General features: G+C 34.1%; 1 protein-coding gene across 1 annotated transcript in view; it reads left to right on the top strand.

The window, feature by feature from the left end:
• The first annotated feature begins 1149 nt into the window (after window positions 1-1149).
• LOC123656189 (metabotropic glutamate receptor 2-like) overlaps window positions 1150-19045 on the top strand; it is a 122874-nt gene continuing 104978 nt past the window's right edge. Inside the window, exons 1-5 of the mRNA XM_045591893.1 lie at window positions 1150-1753; window positions 3435-3577; window positions 6657-6743; window positions 11367-11450; window positions 17737-17881. Coding sequence (XP_045447849.1) covers window positions 1150-1753; window positions 3435-3577; window positions 6657-6743; window positions 11367-11450; window positions 17737-17881 — 1063 coding nt within the window. The remainder of the gene's footprint in view (window positions 1754-3434; window positions 3578-6656; window positions 6744-11366; window positions 11451-17736; window positions 17882-19045) is intronic.

Genomic DNA, 19045 nt, shown 5'->3' with positions numbered 1-19045 from the left:
TACATTTGCCCGTTTTTTTTTTCAACAGGAAAACGTTGGCACTGTAAAATTTTTGGTAGCTTAATATTTGAACCGCAATAGCTCGTACATGCAACACAACTCGGTTTGTATTCACAACAATTATTGATTTGTCAGACCAACGCGGGTATACGTGTCATAAAATTAGGTAAGAATTTCTTTGAGAAATGCACGAAGAATGCATTAGAAGAGCACTTGTCAATCAAAATTGATAAGGCATATAATTAATACAATTTGTTAAATAGATAGCCCTGAGACTGTTACAACAAAAAACTACAAAATGGGGCGTTGTTATTATTGGCTCACTAACAAAAGTCATAAATGTCGGTATAATTGCATCAATTAAAAAAATATTTTTATTCAGATCATGCTATTATGATATATTCTGATTAGTCAGTTGAGTCATCTCAATTAGTTTAAAATGTGTTTTGACTTAGTTCTGTATATTTTCTTTAAAAATTAATTTAATATCTATATTCTTTGAAGTTTTTTTAATTAGTGAGATTTATAAAAAAAATCCAATGTAAAGACTGTTAGGTGGTAGTAAAAGTTAATATTTTGTATAATCCTTTGTTTTTTTTATATGTTTTACATATTCCTTTCTTAATTCAAGCTTAATTAATGATGATACTTTACTCAATAATCTACTTAAAGGGCTTTAACACTTTCGGTCCCACAGACCATGCGCGGGTTTACGTGTTACATTTTTTCACGCGGATACAGGAAGGTTTATCTGGCTGAAAAGGCTTAAGAGTAAAGCCTGCTATATAAAATAATTTAAAGGTAATTGTAAATAATGCTTATGGTTGTACTCAAAGGGAAAAGAAGATAAACATGTTATGTGTACTACGTAATGAAAATGAGTATGATTAAAAGGATGCGGAATTTTCCCCATCACGGTCTCCTGTATGATTTTCCTTGGTTTCTAAAATCCCTTGTTTTGAAAAATATATTGTGCTTTACGTTTTAGAAATATGTATAGATAGACCGACATAAAACATACGGATGTATTAATTAGAGTTAAAATAATGAAACATATCTTTTTTTTGTTACAGATTAAAATGAAGGCGTTTTATTAGAAAATAAGTCAACGTTATTCACCGGCAATGGCATGAGTAAGACCATACTAACATGCGTCCCAGCCACGCCTGGTTGGCGACCACGACGCTGCTCCTCACACTCCAGCATACCGAAATGAAACACGGCACCCAATTATCAGATGACTTTCAAATCAGCCCAACCACGAGGCACCACCACAGACATCGACATAAGCAAACTGAACCCCCATTTTTGGAACCATTGGTGGATAGAAAATTAAAATACTCATACTATGATCCTCTCGTTAGTTTCAGAGAAAAGGCCCATTTAGATAAAAGCTTGATCGGTTATGATATGGTCGTCGATGATAGGCAAAATGATTGGTTAAATATGTCAAAAGACCAAATGAGTGAACTGAATAAAAAGCATCAGCACTGGCCTATCAAAAGGGAAGCTGTGATAGAAGGAGATTTAGTACTCGGTGGTCTGATGATGGTCCATGAAAGATCGGATAATATGACATGTGGGCCAGTGATGCCTCAAGGTGGGGTCCAGGCTTTGGAGACGATGCTATATACCCTTGATTTTATTAATCATAAATTGAAACTTATCCCGGGTGTTGTGATTGGTGCTCATGTGCTCGATGATTGTGATAGAGACACGTATGGTCTAGAAATGGCTGTGGATTTTATTAAAGGTAAATTTTATTTTTAAACAATGTTGATTAGTTTTTTTGTCATACTTCTGACTCAAAAATATTTTAACGTTTATAAAAATGATGGTATTTTTGTGCATCGAGTGATAAATTAAATATTACATTATTTGTACTGTAGGGGTAAAATTATTTAAAGGTCTATAAATGACCAAATACCAAAGACCCCTTCTCTTATAAATAAAGAAATTGCAACGCTTCAGCATGTAATATCCCATTGCTGGGCATAAGTCTCTTTCCACATGTAGGAGAAAGATCAGAGTTTAATCCACAACGCTGCTTCAATGCGGGTTGACGGATAAAATAATAATTCCGAACAATACTAAAACTAAGAACTTTCAAAACTTGTCTTAATTATCCCACTCAAAATCTGTGAACTGCAATTTAAAATAAATCGTTTTTATAATTGAAAGCTATTTATTGTTTAGTCATTCTCATCCTGTAAAAAAAAACAAAGAATTTATAAAAGAAATCGCACAATATTTTAATCGACAAGTCTCAAGTTACTTGAGATTTATCGATAAAAATATTTAGCAAGAGCTAATGCTTTACCGCTCCACTCGGTTACATATTCGAGTGCCTCTGAAAATTGTATTACAGCCATCCTACAGTCAATCAGACACAATATGACAGAAATTTCAAGCTTTCATTTCACTATTAATGCTACATGTGACTTGTTGTGATTTTCATTTTGACATTCCCAACAAGCCTGTTTCTAAGATTTCTACAACATAATCTGAAAAATCGGAAATTTCAAAACAATAATGTACCGTTGACGCTGCGTTGGCGCAACGGTCACAGCCATGGATTGTACCTGTTGCGCTGGCGGTTGCGGGTTCGATCCCCGCACATGACAAACATTTGTATTGGCCATACAGGTGTTTGTGGTCTGGGTTTTTGTGCAGTCCTTGTGGGTCTCCCCACCGTGCCTCGGAGAGCACGTTAAGCCGTCGGTCCCGGTTGTTATCATGTACACCTGATAGCGATCGTTACTCATAGTAGGGAATATATCCACCAACCCGTATTGGAGCAGCGTGGTGGATTAAGCTCTGATCCTTCTCCTACATGGGGAAAGAGGCCTATGCCCAGTATTGGGATATTACAGGGTAAACCGTAATGTACCGTTTGATTATAACACAATTTGTAACCTTAGACTAAAAACGTATTTTGACAATGTTTTCCTTAATTGATATCCCTATTCAACAGACCTCTGATATAATCGGAAAATATGAAATAAAATATATCAAGGTTTCATCCTACTATAATTTTTTTTTTACTTTTTACCATTTTCAAAGGCTAAAAGCACTAGTCTATTACGATACTTTACAAAGAATAAAAGGTAAATTGACAATGACCATTCTGCAAGTGTAATTATTTATTTTGGAACACTAAAGGAAAGTAAACTATACTTATAATAATAAATAACGTTTAATGTCCCTTCCCAAGTAAAGACGAATACAAATACATATTAAGATATCGCGATTTAAAACTTAACAAAAAAAATGAAAAAAAATTAATATTAGGATTGAAGAATAAGAAAGGAAAAGAAACGAAAAAGGAATAGAGTCGAATTAATTAAATAGAAAAAAAGTCAAAAAAAAAATAGAATAGAATTTATTAACTAAAAAAAATCACATATGTTATATTAATTCTGATGTTTTTCTAGGTTCGATCAGTAACATCGATGATGCAGAATACGCTTGCAACGCGACAGCAATGAGGAAGGTGATTTCCGGTGTAGTTGGTGCTGCGTCAAGCGTCACCTCAGTACAAGTTGCGAACTTATTGCGACTTTTTAAAATACCTCAGGTAATGATTTTTTTTATACAACTAGGTTAGCAAGCAAGCGTAAGGTTTACCTGATGATAAGCGATTATCGTAGTCTTTAAACGCCGCCAATACCAGAAGCATCGCAAGCGCGTTGCCGACCCAATCACCAATCCCCCCAGGAGCTCTGGTCACTTTACTCACCAACAGGAACACAATACTGCTTGAAAGCAGTATTATTTAGCTGTGATCTTCTGTAAGGTCGAGGTACTACCCCAGTCGGGCTGCTAGAGTTTTGAGCAGAATAAATCCTGTGCCATGTGCCATATTTTTTTTTAAGAATGACTCGTAAATGTTTTGAAATCAATATTATTGATAGTTGAAAAATCTTTGGCAGTTCAGAAGAGACAACAAGTCTTATGTTACATTAAAAATTAATGAAATAGTAAATAATACAAGCTTTTACTTATGTTGAAATATTTAATGTAAAGGAACCCTTACACCGTTAAATACTGAGGTCAAGGATTCTGTATGTAAGATTCCAGAATCACGCACGAAATGTTTACCGTACTTATTCTTAAAGTGAAATACAAAGGAATGTAATGCTCTTCCGGCATCTGTTTTCCTAGTACCTCCGCCTTTGTAGTTACAAAAGAACAAATGGGCTTTATTACATAAAGGAAACATTTTTACGTTCTTTATTTGGTTATGTAATATCAGTCAAGTTCAAGTATAGTCCGGTAAATGCGTTTATAAAATAACTGGCTGGGCACCGCGGTTTCAGTCGCGTTAATTTGAGTGAAATACATACTAAAATAATATGTAGCCCATAACCTTCATCGGTAAATAGACTATCCAATTCAAAAATATATTTTTTTTATTTCTAACTAATAGTTCCTGAGATTCAATCGTTCAGACAAACAAACTTTTCAGCTTTATAATATTAGAATAGATAATAATGTTTGACTATAGATGCCAACCAAAAATTTTGTATAAAATAAATTACTATAGACGTTAATGATATTTACAGGCAGCATAAATTTCTCTACAATTTTCCAGCAGCAATATCGATTACTATTAGTTGGTTAACTTTTAGCAATAAATTGATAAATTACATTGAATCGTGTTGAGTTCATAAACAATATTTCAAAAGTATGAACATTATGTAGAACAACTGAACGATGATAATGGAAAGTCTAATCTGAACCTATTGATATTATACGTGGTAAAATAGGCGGCTTATAATATTAGACTATTCGTAACGCGTAGCTTTATCTGTGCTACGCTACTATGCATTACGTTGTCACTAAACGTGAAAATAAAAATTAATTTCTTCATTTATTGCTAAGTGCAATACTCGAAAACAACTGGATTTGTTCTAGCCGGGCCCTAAAGTTTTCTAATAATTCTAATAATAATAATTCTAATAGTGGAAGAGAGAACAATAATCAATAAATGATATCCGTAATTTCATATATAAAAGAACAATTAAGAACATGTAGCAGTTGTTGCGATAGCTTGATAAATAAAATATGGCTACTAAAAAATAATAATTATATATATACTAACTTAACGTAACTTCTGGATACCCGCAAGACCAGATGCATCACAACGCCGTTACTGATCATAAGCTACATATACGCATATTTCGAATATACACTGATTCATTTCAGCATCGAACACATAACAATGCAGCAGAAAGCGCTGACAACTGCTGCAATTCTTAAATCGTTCAACAAAATTCAGTCGATTTTGATAACAAAATTCTCTTGTTACTTTTAAAAAAGCTATTTATAATAAAAGACGTAAAAACATCTCCCGTTTCAAAGTATACAAATTGAAATTCAAATGAATGTTGTCTTAACAAGATTAAATTACTCTTAAAAGGTGTTTGTCTGTAAAAGAAAAAGAAAGTTTTAATTAAAAAATACTCGAAACCGCGAACGGCTTTCATATAATTTCCGAGGCTTTGATATCTTTTTTACATTTTCCTTTAATTCATTTTCTCTTACGAATCTAAACTGAATTTAAACAGCCTATAACCACGTATGGCCCACTTTTGGGCAAAGGTTTCTTTTCTTTATATAGCAAATAATCCTAGTAGATTACTACAAGATTCCAGTTAAATTTTTACCATGAATAAAAGATGGGTTGGAGTTTTTTCAACCACGCCGCTCAATGCTCCATTATGAGTAATAGAATCACTTTTAAGTGTCTGATATGATAACCAGACCAACGGCGGTACGCGCTCTCTGGGGTACTTTTTTAATACAACTAGATTGACCAACAAACGTACGGTTTACCCGATGGTAAGGCTAGGACCTCTGGTCACCTTACTCACCACAGGAACACAACACTGCTTGAAAGCAGTATTATGTAGCTGTGATCTTCTGTAAGTTCAAGGTACTTCCCCAGATTTTGTGCAAGATAATTCCTCCTGTGCCTTATGTCAGTTATAGTACACACACTACTACACAATAATGGGTATTAATGTTACATAACAGCATGTTCTGTCAATGATGTATCATGGTCATACATCAATGTCGAATTTTGCTGTATTCCATTTATATCGAGGAATAAATGGATGATTCTTTTGTTGGAGAATGGTTTATGTTTTCGAAGCTAGTGAATACGCTTTATTGATTTTAACATGATGGTTTATTTCTCCTGCCTGTCAGTTATATATTCTTATGGATGGATTATATAAATAACAAAGATTTGTGGACTAAGTGGCACCGTATTTAAGATAGGATATACGACTATGATATCTGATATTAGTTATATATATTATGATATATAACAATATAGCGCAGTCAGCAGGACACAGCAGAAAATATCTTAATCAAAATTCGGAGCTACTCGTCCGGGGAAGTACCTGAACCTTATAGAGGATCACAGCTAAATAATTCTACTCTCTTATATTTTGTAATCCTATGGTGAGTAAAATGAACTAGAACTTCTGCTGAAGGTCAGAGGTAGAGGTGGCCGTACGCTTATTACATTATAGATTAGATGGTGGACAAAAAATTTGCACAGTTAAGAACCATTCGACTTTGTCTTACAATTAAAAAAGAAAAGAAAAACTTAAGATATATCGTAGAATATTTTTATTATTCAACAGGTCTCTTTCTTCTCGACGTCACCAGAACTATCGAACAAGGCACGCTTCGAATACTTCACTAGGACCATCCCATCTGACTTACATCAGGTAATATCAAATATTGGACATTTGCCGAGTCCTGTTTTTTTCCGAACATGTGTCCCAAATATATAAAGATAGAACGAAGACCATATTGTCCATGACTTTAACTATATTTGCTTGCGAAGTGATATCACAGAATAATTAGTAGTTTTATATTATAAAGCTACCCTCCATCGTCATTGTTTTTTCTTATACTTACATATGTAAGTATATTGAAATTTAAATAAGGCATCGTTAATCTAATAATAATATTTAAAGAATGATTTTATTTTCAGTTTAAAATAATACACTAAAAGTACAAAAATATAATTTTTTTTTTAAATACAAACGGGTATGTAAGTGTTACTAAAACTTTGTACCCCAATTCTACTGCAGAGTCTTTCTTCTTCTATGTCTAGTAAGATGTGATGACACCACTTCTATACAGTACCATAGTCTATATAGTACCGTTACAACTATGACTGCCAGAAAATGTCATTAAAAAGTTATGGTGGTAACAAAGGCAGACAACTACGTAATCCACTTCTAATAAAAATATTCGAGCAAGTTATTTCATGTCATTACGAATGTCATTCCCAAATCAATAGCATTAACTTAAAGATAATCTTAATATTAACTAGCGACCTGCCCCAGCTTTGCACGGGTGCAATTCTAATAATAAATATATAATATACTAGCCCACCGCTGGCGGGATAACCATCCAACTGCTGGCTTTGAAATACACAGGCCGAAGACGGGCAGCAGCGTCTTGGGTGCAACAAAGCCAGCCCTGCGGTCACCAACCCGCCTGCCCAGCGTGGTGACTATGGGCCAAACACATGAGTTCACCTATGTCCAGCAGTGGACTGTATAGGCTGTAATGATGATGATGATACTAGCTGTGACCGCGACTTCGTCCGCATGGAATTTAATAAAAAAAGTTCTTGTTCAGTTCACAAAGTTATAAAATAAATAAATTTGTAATATAAAAGTAGCCTAAGTTACTCCTTATTATATTAGCTATCTGCCAGTGAAAGCGATCCAGCCGTTTCAGAGATTAGCCGGAATAAACAGACAGACAGACAAAAATTCTAAGAAATGCTATTTTGGTATATGTATCGTGTAAACATTCATATTCATTAGGTAAAAAGCGGTTATTTTAATATTACAAACAGACACTCCAATTTTGTTTATTTGTATAGATAATAAATATTAGCAATGTAAGTGCAAAAAAATGGTGTTTATTTAAGACATCACATTAGAAACCTCTAAATCTATCAGTGTTCCTCTACTATATTATGCATATATTATACATATAAACCTTCCTCTGAAATCACTCTATTTATTAAAGAAAACCGCATTAAAATCCGTTGCGTAGTTTCAAAGATCTAAGCATACAGAGAGCGGGAAACGACTTTGTTTTATACTATGTCCTGATATATATTTATTTAATTTTAATTTTATGATTTGACGTATTACAGTTTGGATATTCGATAATCTTATAATTTTAACATTGTATTTTACTATTTTGACTTGACGTGGTAATTAGCAAGATACATTTATACTAATCTGTGGTGGTAATTTGTTAATTGTATTCGATTCCAACGTGTTGTGTTGTTTTCTCATTTTTAATTTTTGTTTTTTATTTTTAATCTTTTTTCTTTTTTATTGGATCATCCTAAAGTATGCTATGCTATGTATCTTTTGTTGATTATCCTTTAATAAATAAATAAATAAATAAATAAATATGTTGCAGTCAGAACTCTTAACCAGTCAAAAGTACTATTGACTAGCGAAATCAGTCAAAAGTACTTTTGGCTGGACAAGTTGGTCAAAAGTGGTTTTGACTGAAAATTATTGGTTATTAGTACTTTTGACTGCAAATTCGCGGTTAAAAATACTTTTGACTGGAGCTCTCCGTCAAAAGTAGTTTTAACTGCAAAAAAGGGTCAGTCAAAAGCACTATTAACTCGTTAGATGTGAATAAATTTAGTCAAATGATCCTGATAAACCATAATAAATTTATGCCCGCGATCTTCTTGCGACTGCATATCAATCAGATCGACTTGGCAGCGGCTGTTCATTTCAGTGTGCAGGATCGGTTTCTAAACCTGACCCATCCTTTTCTTGCTTTTCTTCCTTTGGCATACTTCGCACATTGATAAATATATGCCGCAGAGTATGAATACGGAACGTCAAGTGTTTGACTTGGGTGTATTCAGATAATGTCAGTTGTCAATTATTAGCTGTTAGAGTAGTGGGGTGATCGACGCGCCACCTAGCACATCGTTCGATAGTCACCTACCCCCATTTATTATATTACTCGAATTGTTCTGACATGTATAATACGAACGGTTTCACCTCAGCTAAGGCAGTCTTGGCTCTGGCTTGGCACGATACAGTTGTTGTATCCTGCTAGTAGCTTAACCTAGACTCATTCAATAATTATTTGTGCAAACGAATTAATTATTACCTATTGCGATAATTTGGCTAGGCGGGGCGTATAACTCGAGCAGTGAAGGTGAGCGTTGATACGTATCTCAAAGGGGGCCTCCTTAAACCTACACCTAGGTCGCAAGTCCTAGGCACTGCTCTGAGTTACTCCCTCTGCCACACGATGGATTCGGCACCCGCACGTTGAACCGTGAAACCATCGAATACTAAGAAGTTAGTCTTCGCCCCCTTAACTAATAACTATCCCGCCTTCCGTGCTGCGTTATCTTTCTGTTAAGTAAATCCTGTGTTATAATAATTTGGTGATATCATTGAATTTTGTTTATTTATTGAGTCAACATTACCCACTGAAGCCCACAGTAAACTGAGTACTCTGAGACGATGAGAAAGAGAAATATACCTTCAAGCCGAAAAGTATACCCTCTTTCTTTCATCTCCGACATATATATTAATCATTTCTTTTGTAACATTAGCGTACTTTTTTGCTGTTTCATTCTTAAGTCTATCACGACCACCATGCCCTATAGAAACATGAGCAGCATCAATAATGTCGTAGATTTACTCAGCAGGCAAAAATATATGACAGGTTCTGTGTTTGTAACTAATTTTTTTATACCACAAACTTCAATGTGTTAAAGCGTTGTAGTTTACTGTACTGTAATGGTGTTTCCTTTTCATTAAATTTCGCATTTTCCACATCCATTGCAAACTTTTCAAATTTTTCTTTTGTCATCACACTGAAATGACTATCTTTCATATCTTCCATCGCTAAAATTCTTTGCAAAAAGCCTTCTTTCTTTTCGTAGTCACTCATTTTTGTTCTAATATCAGCACGTTCTCCACTAATAATGAGTAATATAAAAGTTTATATTACCGTTTGTCGTTATTTTTATCGACCACCCTAACTTTTTAAGAGTTTTGACTGATACAACCAGTCAAAACCACTTTTGACGGAATCATTTAGTCAAAAGTACTTTTAACCAGCTCCATTAGACAAAAGTACTTTTAACTGTTATTTTAGTCAAAAGTATTATTGACTAAAGCAAACGGTCAAAAGTACTTCTGACTGATTTTGCTAGTCAATAGTGCTTTTGACTGGTTAAGAGTTTTGACTGCAACATATATATATACAAAAGCTGTTTTCTTAAACATTGTAATATCGCTACTTATACCCACTCCAATTCGAATTAAAATGTTTTATAAAAAACTCAAAAGAATCCTTAATATCGTGAAGCTTATACGCATAAGCATTAAAACCTCCAGCCCTTTGTTCAGTAGACTATACTTACAGCAATATACAAAGATAAGTCCTTTCTACACAACTCTCTTTACATGTATACTTCAGCGCTGTTGAGGATTTAGAAATGAAAATAAAATGTACAGATAAAAATTCCAAAGTAAAAATCATTGTTATATCCAGATTTAATATTATGAATCCAAAAAGTATTAATGTGTTTTTACTTTAGGATTTAGCTGGTAAATCTGTACATGGTTTGATATGAAAATACAATTTTGAGAGTTCTGTCTGTCTGTCTGAGTTTTACGACTATTAAGACCACACGTGATTTCTATTAATAGAAATTATTTTAAAATCTATATAAATAATAATGAATGTTGCTAAGTGCAACTCGAGAACGACTCGACCAATTCGGCTATTTTTTTTATGCTCCTTAAGGCCCACGGGAGGTTTTAATACTTATAAATATATTTTGAAAAACTTAAAAAATTAATTTTTACTATTAACTTTTAACAGAACGAAGTCTGTCCGGGCAGCTAGTACGAGTATATAATAAATATTTCTAGTATTCAATATTATTAATAAATTATAGTAATAATACGATTCCTCAATTATTAAAATATCTATAAACCTCATTATATAGTATAAACAAATTAAGATTATGAGAAAACAAATTTTTGTTATAATTTTGTTTATCCGGAAGGAACCCTCGGTGCTCTCGTTCAACCTTTTTTAAATAAACGTTGCCTAACAAAATTGACACAGCGGTCTTTAACCTCAATTCGAGAGCTTAATGTCTTTTTAGCGAGCTGTCAGAAAGAAAAATTAATTTTTGTCGATGCTCGACAATTTTTAATTTTTTTTTTTTCTAATTTCCGTTGCCTACTGTTAATATATCATTAAATATCAGTAATTATATCATATCATATCATAACATATAATGATATTTTCTTCTCCAGGTGCGTGCTATGGTGGAGATTGTGAAGAAGTTAAAGTGGAGTTACGTTTCCATTATTTACGAGGAATCGAGCTACGGAATTAAGGTTAGTACTTTAAGATAAGAGAAGATCGTCTCGTTGGAAAAAAAGCCACTAATCAGGTTTTAATTTCATTTTTATCTTTTGTAAGAATTTTTTCAAAAGCCTATCCCTATCCTCAATACAGCAGTGGACGACAATAGAATAAAGCAATAACACTTAAAATACTGCAAAATTCCTTACTAAATAAATAAATAAATAAACGCCTCACACTCAATAGCCCCCCGTAGGCCAGTGCCCAGTAGTCAGTCAGTCAGTCAGATCAGCCTATTGCAGTCCACTGCTGGACGTAGGCCTCCCCAAGTTCGCGCCAGACATCCCGTTATATTCCGCAATCCTCATCCAGCCTACACCGGCAATCTTACGTAGATCGTCGGTCCAACGGGCCGCAGTGCGTTTGCCAAGACGCGGTCTCCACTCCAGGACCCGTCTGCTCCAACAGCCATCATGCAATGGAACGGGCTACGCTTGGGGTTTCTCTCAAAGAAAGGATTAGAAATGAGACTATCCGCGAGAGAACGAAAGTAACCGACATAGCCCACAGAATTAGCAAGTTGAAGTGGCAGTGGGCTAGTCATCTGTGCCGCAGGACCAGTAGTATTTGCCAAGACGCGGTCTCCACTCCAGGACCCGTCTGCTCCAACGGCCATCATGCAATGGAACGAGCTATGCTTGGGGTTTCTCTCAAAGATAGGATTAGAAATGAGACTATCAGCGAGAGAACGAAAGTAACCGCCATAGCCCACAGCATTAGCAAGTTGAAGTGGCAGTGGGCTGGTCATCTGTGTCGTAGGACCAGTAGTAAACTAATATTCAAATAGCACTCAATAAATAAAAAAGTATGTTATAGATTTTTATATTATTCAAAAGTTTAATTAAAAAAACATTTGTACTGAAATCGTTATTTAACTCGTTTTTAACACATAGGAAAAAAAAACAGACAAAGCTTGCAAATATTGGCCATATATCATTTGTATATCTAATATATAAAATTCTCGTGTCGCGGTGTTTGTAGTTAAACTCCGCCGAAACGGCTTGACCGATTCTCATGAAATTTTGTGTGCATATTGGGTAGGTCTGAGAATCGAACAACATCTATTTTTGATACCCCTAAGTCATAAGTGGGGGGGGGGCATTAAGGGGCTTTATAACATATTTGGCAAAACAACGTTTGGGGGGTCAGCTGGTAGTTCCTTTAAAATTGACTAGTTCGTTGGTATAATAGTTTTTAAAGTATCTGCATTAGTGTATTGAGTCTTGAAGATGAAAATACAAACATATGTTCAGATATGAACATGTTCTAATACTTTTTTTTATGTATAACTAGATCGGCAAGCAAGCGTACGGCTCACCTCACGGTAAGCGATTACCGTAGCTTATAGACGCCTGCAACACCAGAAACATTGCAAGCGCCTTGCCGACCCTACTCCCAATTCCCCCCAGCAGCTCTGATCACCTTACTCACCAACAGAAACACAACATTGCTTGAAAACAGTATTATTTAGCCGTGATCTTCAGTAAGGTGGAGGTACTAGCTCAGTCGGGCTGCTGCAGATTTTGTTCAGGATATTTCCAGCTGTTCCCAACCTCAGTCAAAACTTAAAACTTAGTTATTAGATTTTAATAGAAATAACAAAATATCAATAGAGTATAGGATCTCCAATAAATATACATAATAATAAACGCAACAATACAATTTAAAGCGCTAAAGCGCTAAAATCGCAGCTAAATCATTAGAACCGATGAAATGAATTCAATTGAATATTTACATTCAATGCTTCTAAAGCGTAACAAAACATTAAATCATACAACAGTTAATTTCCAATGCAAGCCTAAATCAATGCGAACAAATATTTACAAATAATTTCGATTTCTCGAATATTCGGTTGACGTTTATAACGATCGTAAAAACTTTCATATTTCAACAAATATAGGCTTTAAATATAATATACTAGAAAGTATAATTTATTCATAGGACTATGAGCCGTAATATAAGATTGATTAATACTGTTTTGGCGTGTAGTTATTAAAATGTTCGTGATTGTTTCCGCTAATAACGTTTCCAGTTGATACGTTAAACACTGAACATTCAATACGGAATCTACATTTAGAATCACTTAACGTCTGTCCAATTCATAGGAAACTTTATTCAGGGCAATGATGTGATAGTTTTACGCGAAAAAGGTTTTCAAAGGCGTACCACACAGTTAATATTATATGTGTAAATAGAGAGACAAATCAATTATAGTTAATATGTTAGAACGCATACTGTGAGTTAAATTAAGAATAGATATATCCGAAGGCATTTTATTCTAAAATCATGCGAGTATCAGTAGAAAGTCTAATCTCTAAGGTCTGTGGGTCTATTTCTATGGTAAGAGTTTTGCTCGCCATAAAATCGTAAAGTTTAAGTGTAAAAATGATGTAAATTAAAAAGATAGGGATAATTTTGCTAATCTCTCATCCGTTTTTGATACCTTACCAGATGCGGATTTGTCGTCAATTCTAAGTTTTAAAAAAATCCGATTACAACCTAAAATAGAATTTTGACAGATGACTATTGTAAGACACTTCTGCCAGTTTGTTTTAAAAAAAGTATCAGACAGAAATAAATCTAAGAAAAAAAAGAAAAAAACAACTAACAAAAAATCTACAGAATTAGTAGTATTCGACTAGACTAAGTCAAAATCAAAATCAAAATCAAAAATAGCTTTATTCAAATAGGCTCCAAGAGCACTTTCGAATCGTCATTTTACAAATTAAAAGTTTAAAAATAAATTATTATATTTGTAGAAGTAAAGCTAGCACCGATAAGCAGAGTACAAAAGCCAAATAGCAATTATAAAGTCAATGGGGTGTGACAGTTGGTGATTAATATCAAAATTGGCTCTTAACAATTGAAATTTTAATTTCAACTAATGCCGATCTGTTCATAGCTTGAAATGTACCGCACTTAATTCATTTAAAAGATTGTGAACCTTATTTTTAACGTAATACGAACTACATTTGCTTAAATTTATTATATTATGGATTACACTATTTTTATATTCAGGTAAAAGTATTCAAGCGAAGTGTTTTGTTGTAAGCGTTGAAACTTCATCATTAGTTATTTCATTTTTAATTAACGAAACATTTTATATTTTAAAATGTTAAAAGGTTTTTGTGGAAAAACATTTCAAATGTATTATTATAATATATGTTTTCTTTGTACTTTTAGTTTAACTTTTTTGTTTTACTCGTTGCCATGGTAACGACAAAAGATGTCGCCTCTACAGTACCCGGCCATAAGTAATGCACATCGACCCTTGGAAAGAGACAAACGGCCAATTTCGACTTCGTATATCGTTGTCTCTGACGCATACTACCTACGTGACGTATCGGACTGTCAGTATTTCGTATGACAGATCTAAGTATAAGATCCCAGGCGCTCCAGACCTTTCTTATTTTTTGAAGGACAAAATATATATAACAAAGTAGTATTAGTGTATACAGAAGATGAGAAAACGTATTATATTAGTATTACTTACTATTACTATTAATATGAAATTCATACTGCCAGACACCTTCTTTTGAGAGTGTTTATTGTCAGACAGTTTAAAAAAAGATATAGAAGGAGAAAGTTTACTCGTATAATGTATAATATGTTTATATTTTATCAAGGTGTATAGCATAATATTAATTTTAATAATTCCCATTTTGCTCCACTCCTTATTTTAACCGCCTGACAGTCTAATTGCGGGGCTACTTTTATATGCGTTCGCTCAATCACTTTCACACTCATACACACACACACACACACACACACACACACACACACACACACACAAACACGCGCGCGCGCGCGCTCGCACACACGAACGCACACACGCCCGCCCGCACGCACGCACGCACGCACGTACAATCGAACGCGCAAACCATCCGTTTTTTTGTGGACATCAGAGCGGTATGGATGTGAAATTGACTTATAAATTCAATTAATCATCTCACACCGTATAACTCGCTGTACTCTAGAAAATACGCAACACGGTATTGTGAAAACGACTATTTAATATAAACTGGAAATCGGGATTTCCGGACTTAATTTTATTTTCATTCCGACCAGTCCATTTCAACACAAAATATTTAGTTACTCGTGTGTGTAAGTGTGTGTATGACATTTATATGTGAATTTTTCATACATTTGTCGATGTCTGTTATCGTTGATAATAACATGGTACAGAAAGAATATATTCTTGATGGTATAACTTTCAGTTATAAGTTCCATTTATCATTTTTAACACGTTAAAAACAGTCGGCGTATATTTAAAGTTATTTTTAGCAGCATTCATCCACTTATTTTTAGGAGCATTCATCCCACTGCTGGGCATACCTTTTCTCCACTTAGGATAAGGGTTGGAGCTTAATCCACCACGCTGCTCTACTGCACATTTGCGGATATGTTCCCTAATATAAGTTACGATTGCTATCAGGTATTTATGGTAACAACCGGGACCGATAGCCTAATGTGCTCTCCGAGGCAGGGCGGGGTGACCCACAAGGACAGACATTCAAACCGGAATAGGAATAATTATGGAAATATAAATATCCATCCCGAGCGTGGGTGTTTTGGTGACTACTCGCATCACTATACCAGAGCGGTTAGTGTTAGTTACACATTCTTTATTGTTTTTGATCTGTTTGTAAAGCAATTTAAAAAAATTGTTAAAAAAAAGGTTTTATTCAAAAAAAAAAATAGGTAATTTTGTAAATTTCTGGCATAAATAAGTTTTTTTATATATCTTACTTTTTATATCGATAATATTTACAAATCGGGAGTTTTCCTGTTATTTTCTTCTTGATTTTAATAACTTAGAAACTGGAATAAATCATTTTCCATCAGGAAACATTAAGGAAACTAATCCATCATGCATGGTGTGTACGAAAGTAATCAAAATAAACTTGGTGTCATCCAATTCTGTGACGTGACGTGATAGAAATATTTTTATCAGTTTAAACAAGTTCTTCATCAACACGAAGGTTAATTAAAAATTATTTGAATTTACATTTATAGTACCTGGGTGACCAAGCTTAGCTCGGTATTTTTAGTAAATCGTGTTTTTTGGAAATCATATTTCAATACGAATATTTATAAAATATGAATAATATTTTTCGATTTTACCGATAATAATAAAAAATATAAAAAATAAAAAATAAAAAAATTATAATAATCGACCTCAGACATGGGAATTTGAACCGTCGCGTGGTCTTCTCGGTCGATCCCGACCAACCGATTTGGAAAATCGGTTGACGGACTTGAGCTATTACAATTTTATTGACAATTGCGAAATTTACTTTCGTATTCTAACGATATTTAAGCCATTTTTTTTATTGTCTAAAAACAGGGATAAAACGACATTTTCTAAAAATAAATCCTAGCTATATCGATTTATCGCCCCCGAAGCCTCCTATATACTAAATTTCATGAAAATCGTTGGAGCCGTTTCCGAGATTCAGATTATATATAAATATATACAAGATTAGCTCGTTTACAATCCATGGCTGTGGCCGTTGCACCAACGCGGTGTCATGTGTGTGTATCAAAAAGTATTTATTTACTTTGTTTCTTTATACAAATAAAATCTCTTCCTACTCCAATTCATTTACTGTTAATGCTGCCCGTCTGTGGAACTCTCTTCCGCTTTCAATAAAACAAGCTCCAACACAAGCTTGCTTCAAGCAACGCCTTAAAAAGCATTATAATTATGTCGCTCATTAAGTCATAACTGTCGCGATTTGTAGTTTACTTTAAGTGTACATATATGTATATATTTATGTGTGCGTGTGTATATATGTATATATTTTTATATGTGTATGTATGTATGTGTGTATGTATGTTTATGTGTGTGTATATGTATTTTATATAGTATACACTAAAATATTTACTTATTTATATGTTTTTTTTTCTTTAATAATTATGTAAGTCTATCATATCGTAGTTTTTATCTATTTATTATTAATTTTTCTCCTTAATTTGTGCACACTTCTAACCGCTGCTACTGTATCGTGTCCAGTTCCCAAAGGTTATCTGGAAGAAATCGCTATTTAGCGATAAGATCGCCTTTGTACATCTTGTATTGTGTCTTTCTTTGTATGTGTCTGTATTTTGGTGTACATTAAGAATAAATAAATAAATAAATAAAATAAAATATTGTGCATAGTATATGATCTTGTGACTCTACATAATATGTAGAGTCACAAGATCATATACTATGCACAATATTTTATTTATGTATATGACAATATATTGTTACAGGCATTTGAAGAGCTAGAAGCACTTCTAGCAAGAAATAGCATCTGTATAGCAGTGAAGGAGAAGCTAGTTAAAGATTCAGGAGTAGCAGACGAGAAAGCCTATGACGACATCGTACAGAAGCTACTGACCAAACCACGAGCCCGAGGTAAGTGAACTGATGTATATAATTAACTACTGGAATTTACCTTGGTCGCTGTTGTTGATAGATAAGAAATAAAAAAAAAAAACTACTTTTTAAATATACAACTGAGGTAGGGCACAGCAGGAATTTCCTGCTCAAAATATGGAGCAGCCCGACTGGGGTAGTAAGTACCTCGACCTTACAGAAGATCACAGCAAAATAATACTGTTTTTAAGCAGTATTGTTTTCCTGTTGGTGAGTAAGGTGACCAGAGCTCCTGGGGGGATTGGGGATTGGGTCGGCAACGCGCTTGCGATGCTTCTGGTGTTGCTGGTGTCTATAAGCTACGGTAATCTCTTACCATCGGGCGAGCCGTACGCTTGTTTGCCGACCTAGTGACATAAAAAAAAATACACGGTATCGCACACCAAGATAACCTTAAAGGTGTACACTGGCCTCATAGCAATCATATTTTAAATTCTCAAGATAAATCTGTTGGGTTCCGCTTTAATATATATGTATATTTGTATGTTTTGAGTTTTGCGGTTTGACCCGCGTTTTATCAAAATGGCTGACATTTACAATTTGGATAACTTACATGTTTATATGTTTAATGTAAGGAGAATGTGACGAGATGTTTCATTCAAGACTTGACTAAATTTATAATGATTAACAGTTTTTATTTTTTTCTTAAGAGTAAGTTAATATATTAAACTCAGCGGCCCTGATAGTATTTACTGCTGTATTGGGAGTCTGGAAACACACACAATACACAAACACAATCACCCAGAGCACGACAAATATCTATATGGCCAATACAAATATCTGTCGTGAGCGGAAACCGATCTCGTGACCGTCAGCCAACGCACCGTCATTTGAGTTTCTTGCCGATACTTCTGTCGAGACTACTAATTATTAACTTGGTACCCAATTGCTAGCTTTGCATTAATTATAACTAACGTCTTAAAGATGAATAAAATTACATTCATTAAAAAAAAGATTCAGGAATGCCTTTGAAGCGTACTCGAATAAAGACATATTTTATTTGATTTGATATTTCAATCTGTCTCTAAAGCCCTATTTACGGGGAAAATTTAAACTTACTTGACTACTATACGGTATTTAGTACAGAGTGTAAGGACTATAGCGAGGTCAAACTAAGTAAAGCTAAAAGCGACCCGGGAACCA

This window comes from Melitaea cinxia, chromosome 9 (genome assembly GCF_905220565.1).
Source record: "Melitaea cinxia chromosome 9, ilMelCinx1.1, whole genome shotgun sequence".
Lineage (NCBI taxonomy): Eukaryota > Metazoa > Arthropoda > Insecta > Lepidoptera > Nymphalidae > Melitaea > Melitaea cinxia.
The sequence above is the reverse complement of the archived record's forward strand: the minus strand, read 5'-3'. Positions and strand labels throughout refer to the sequence as shown.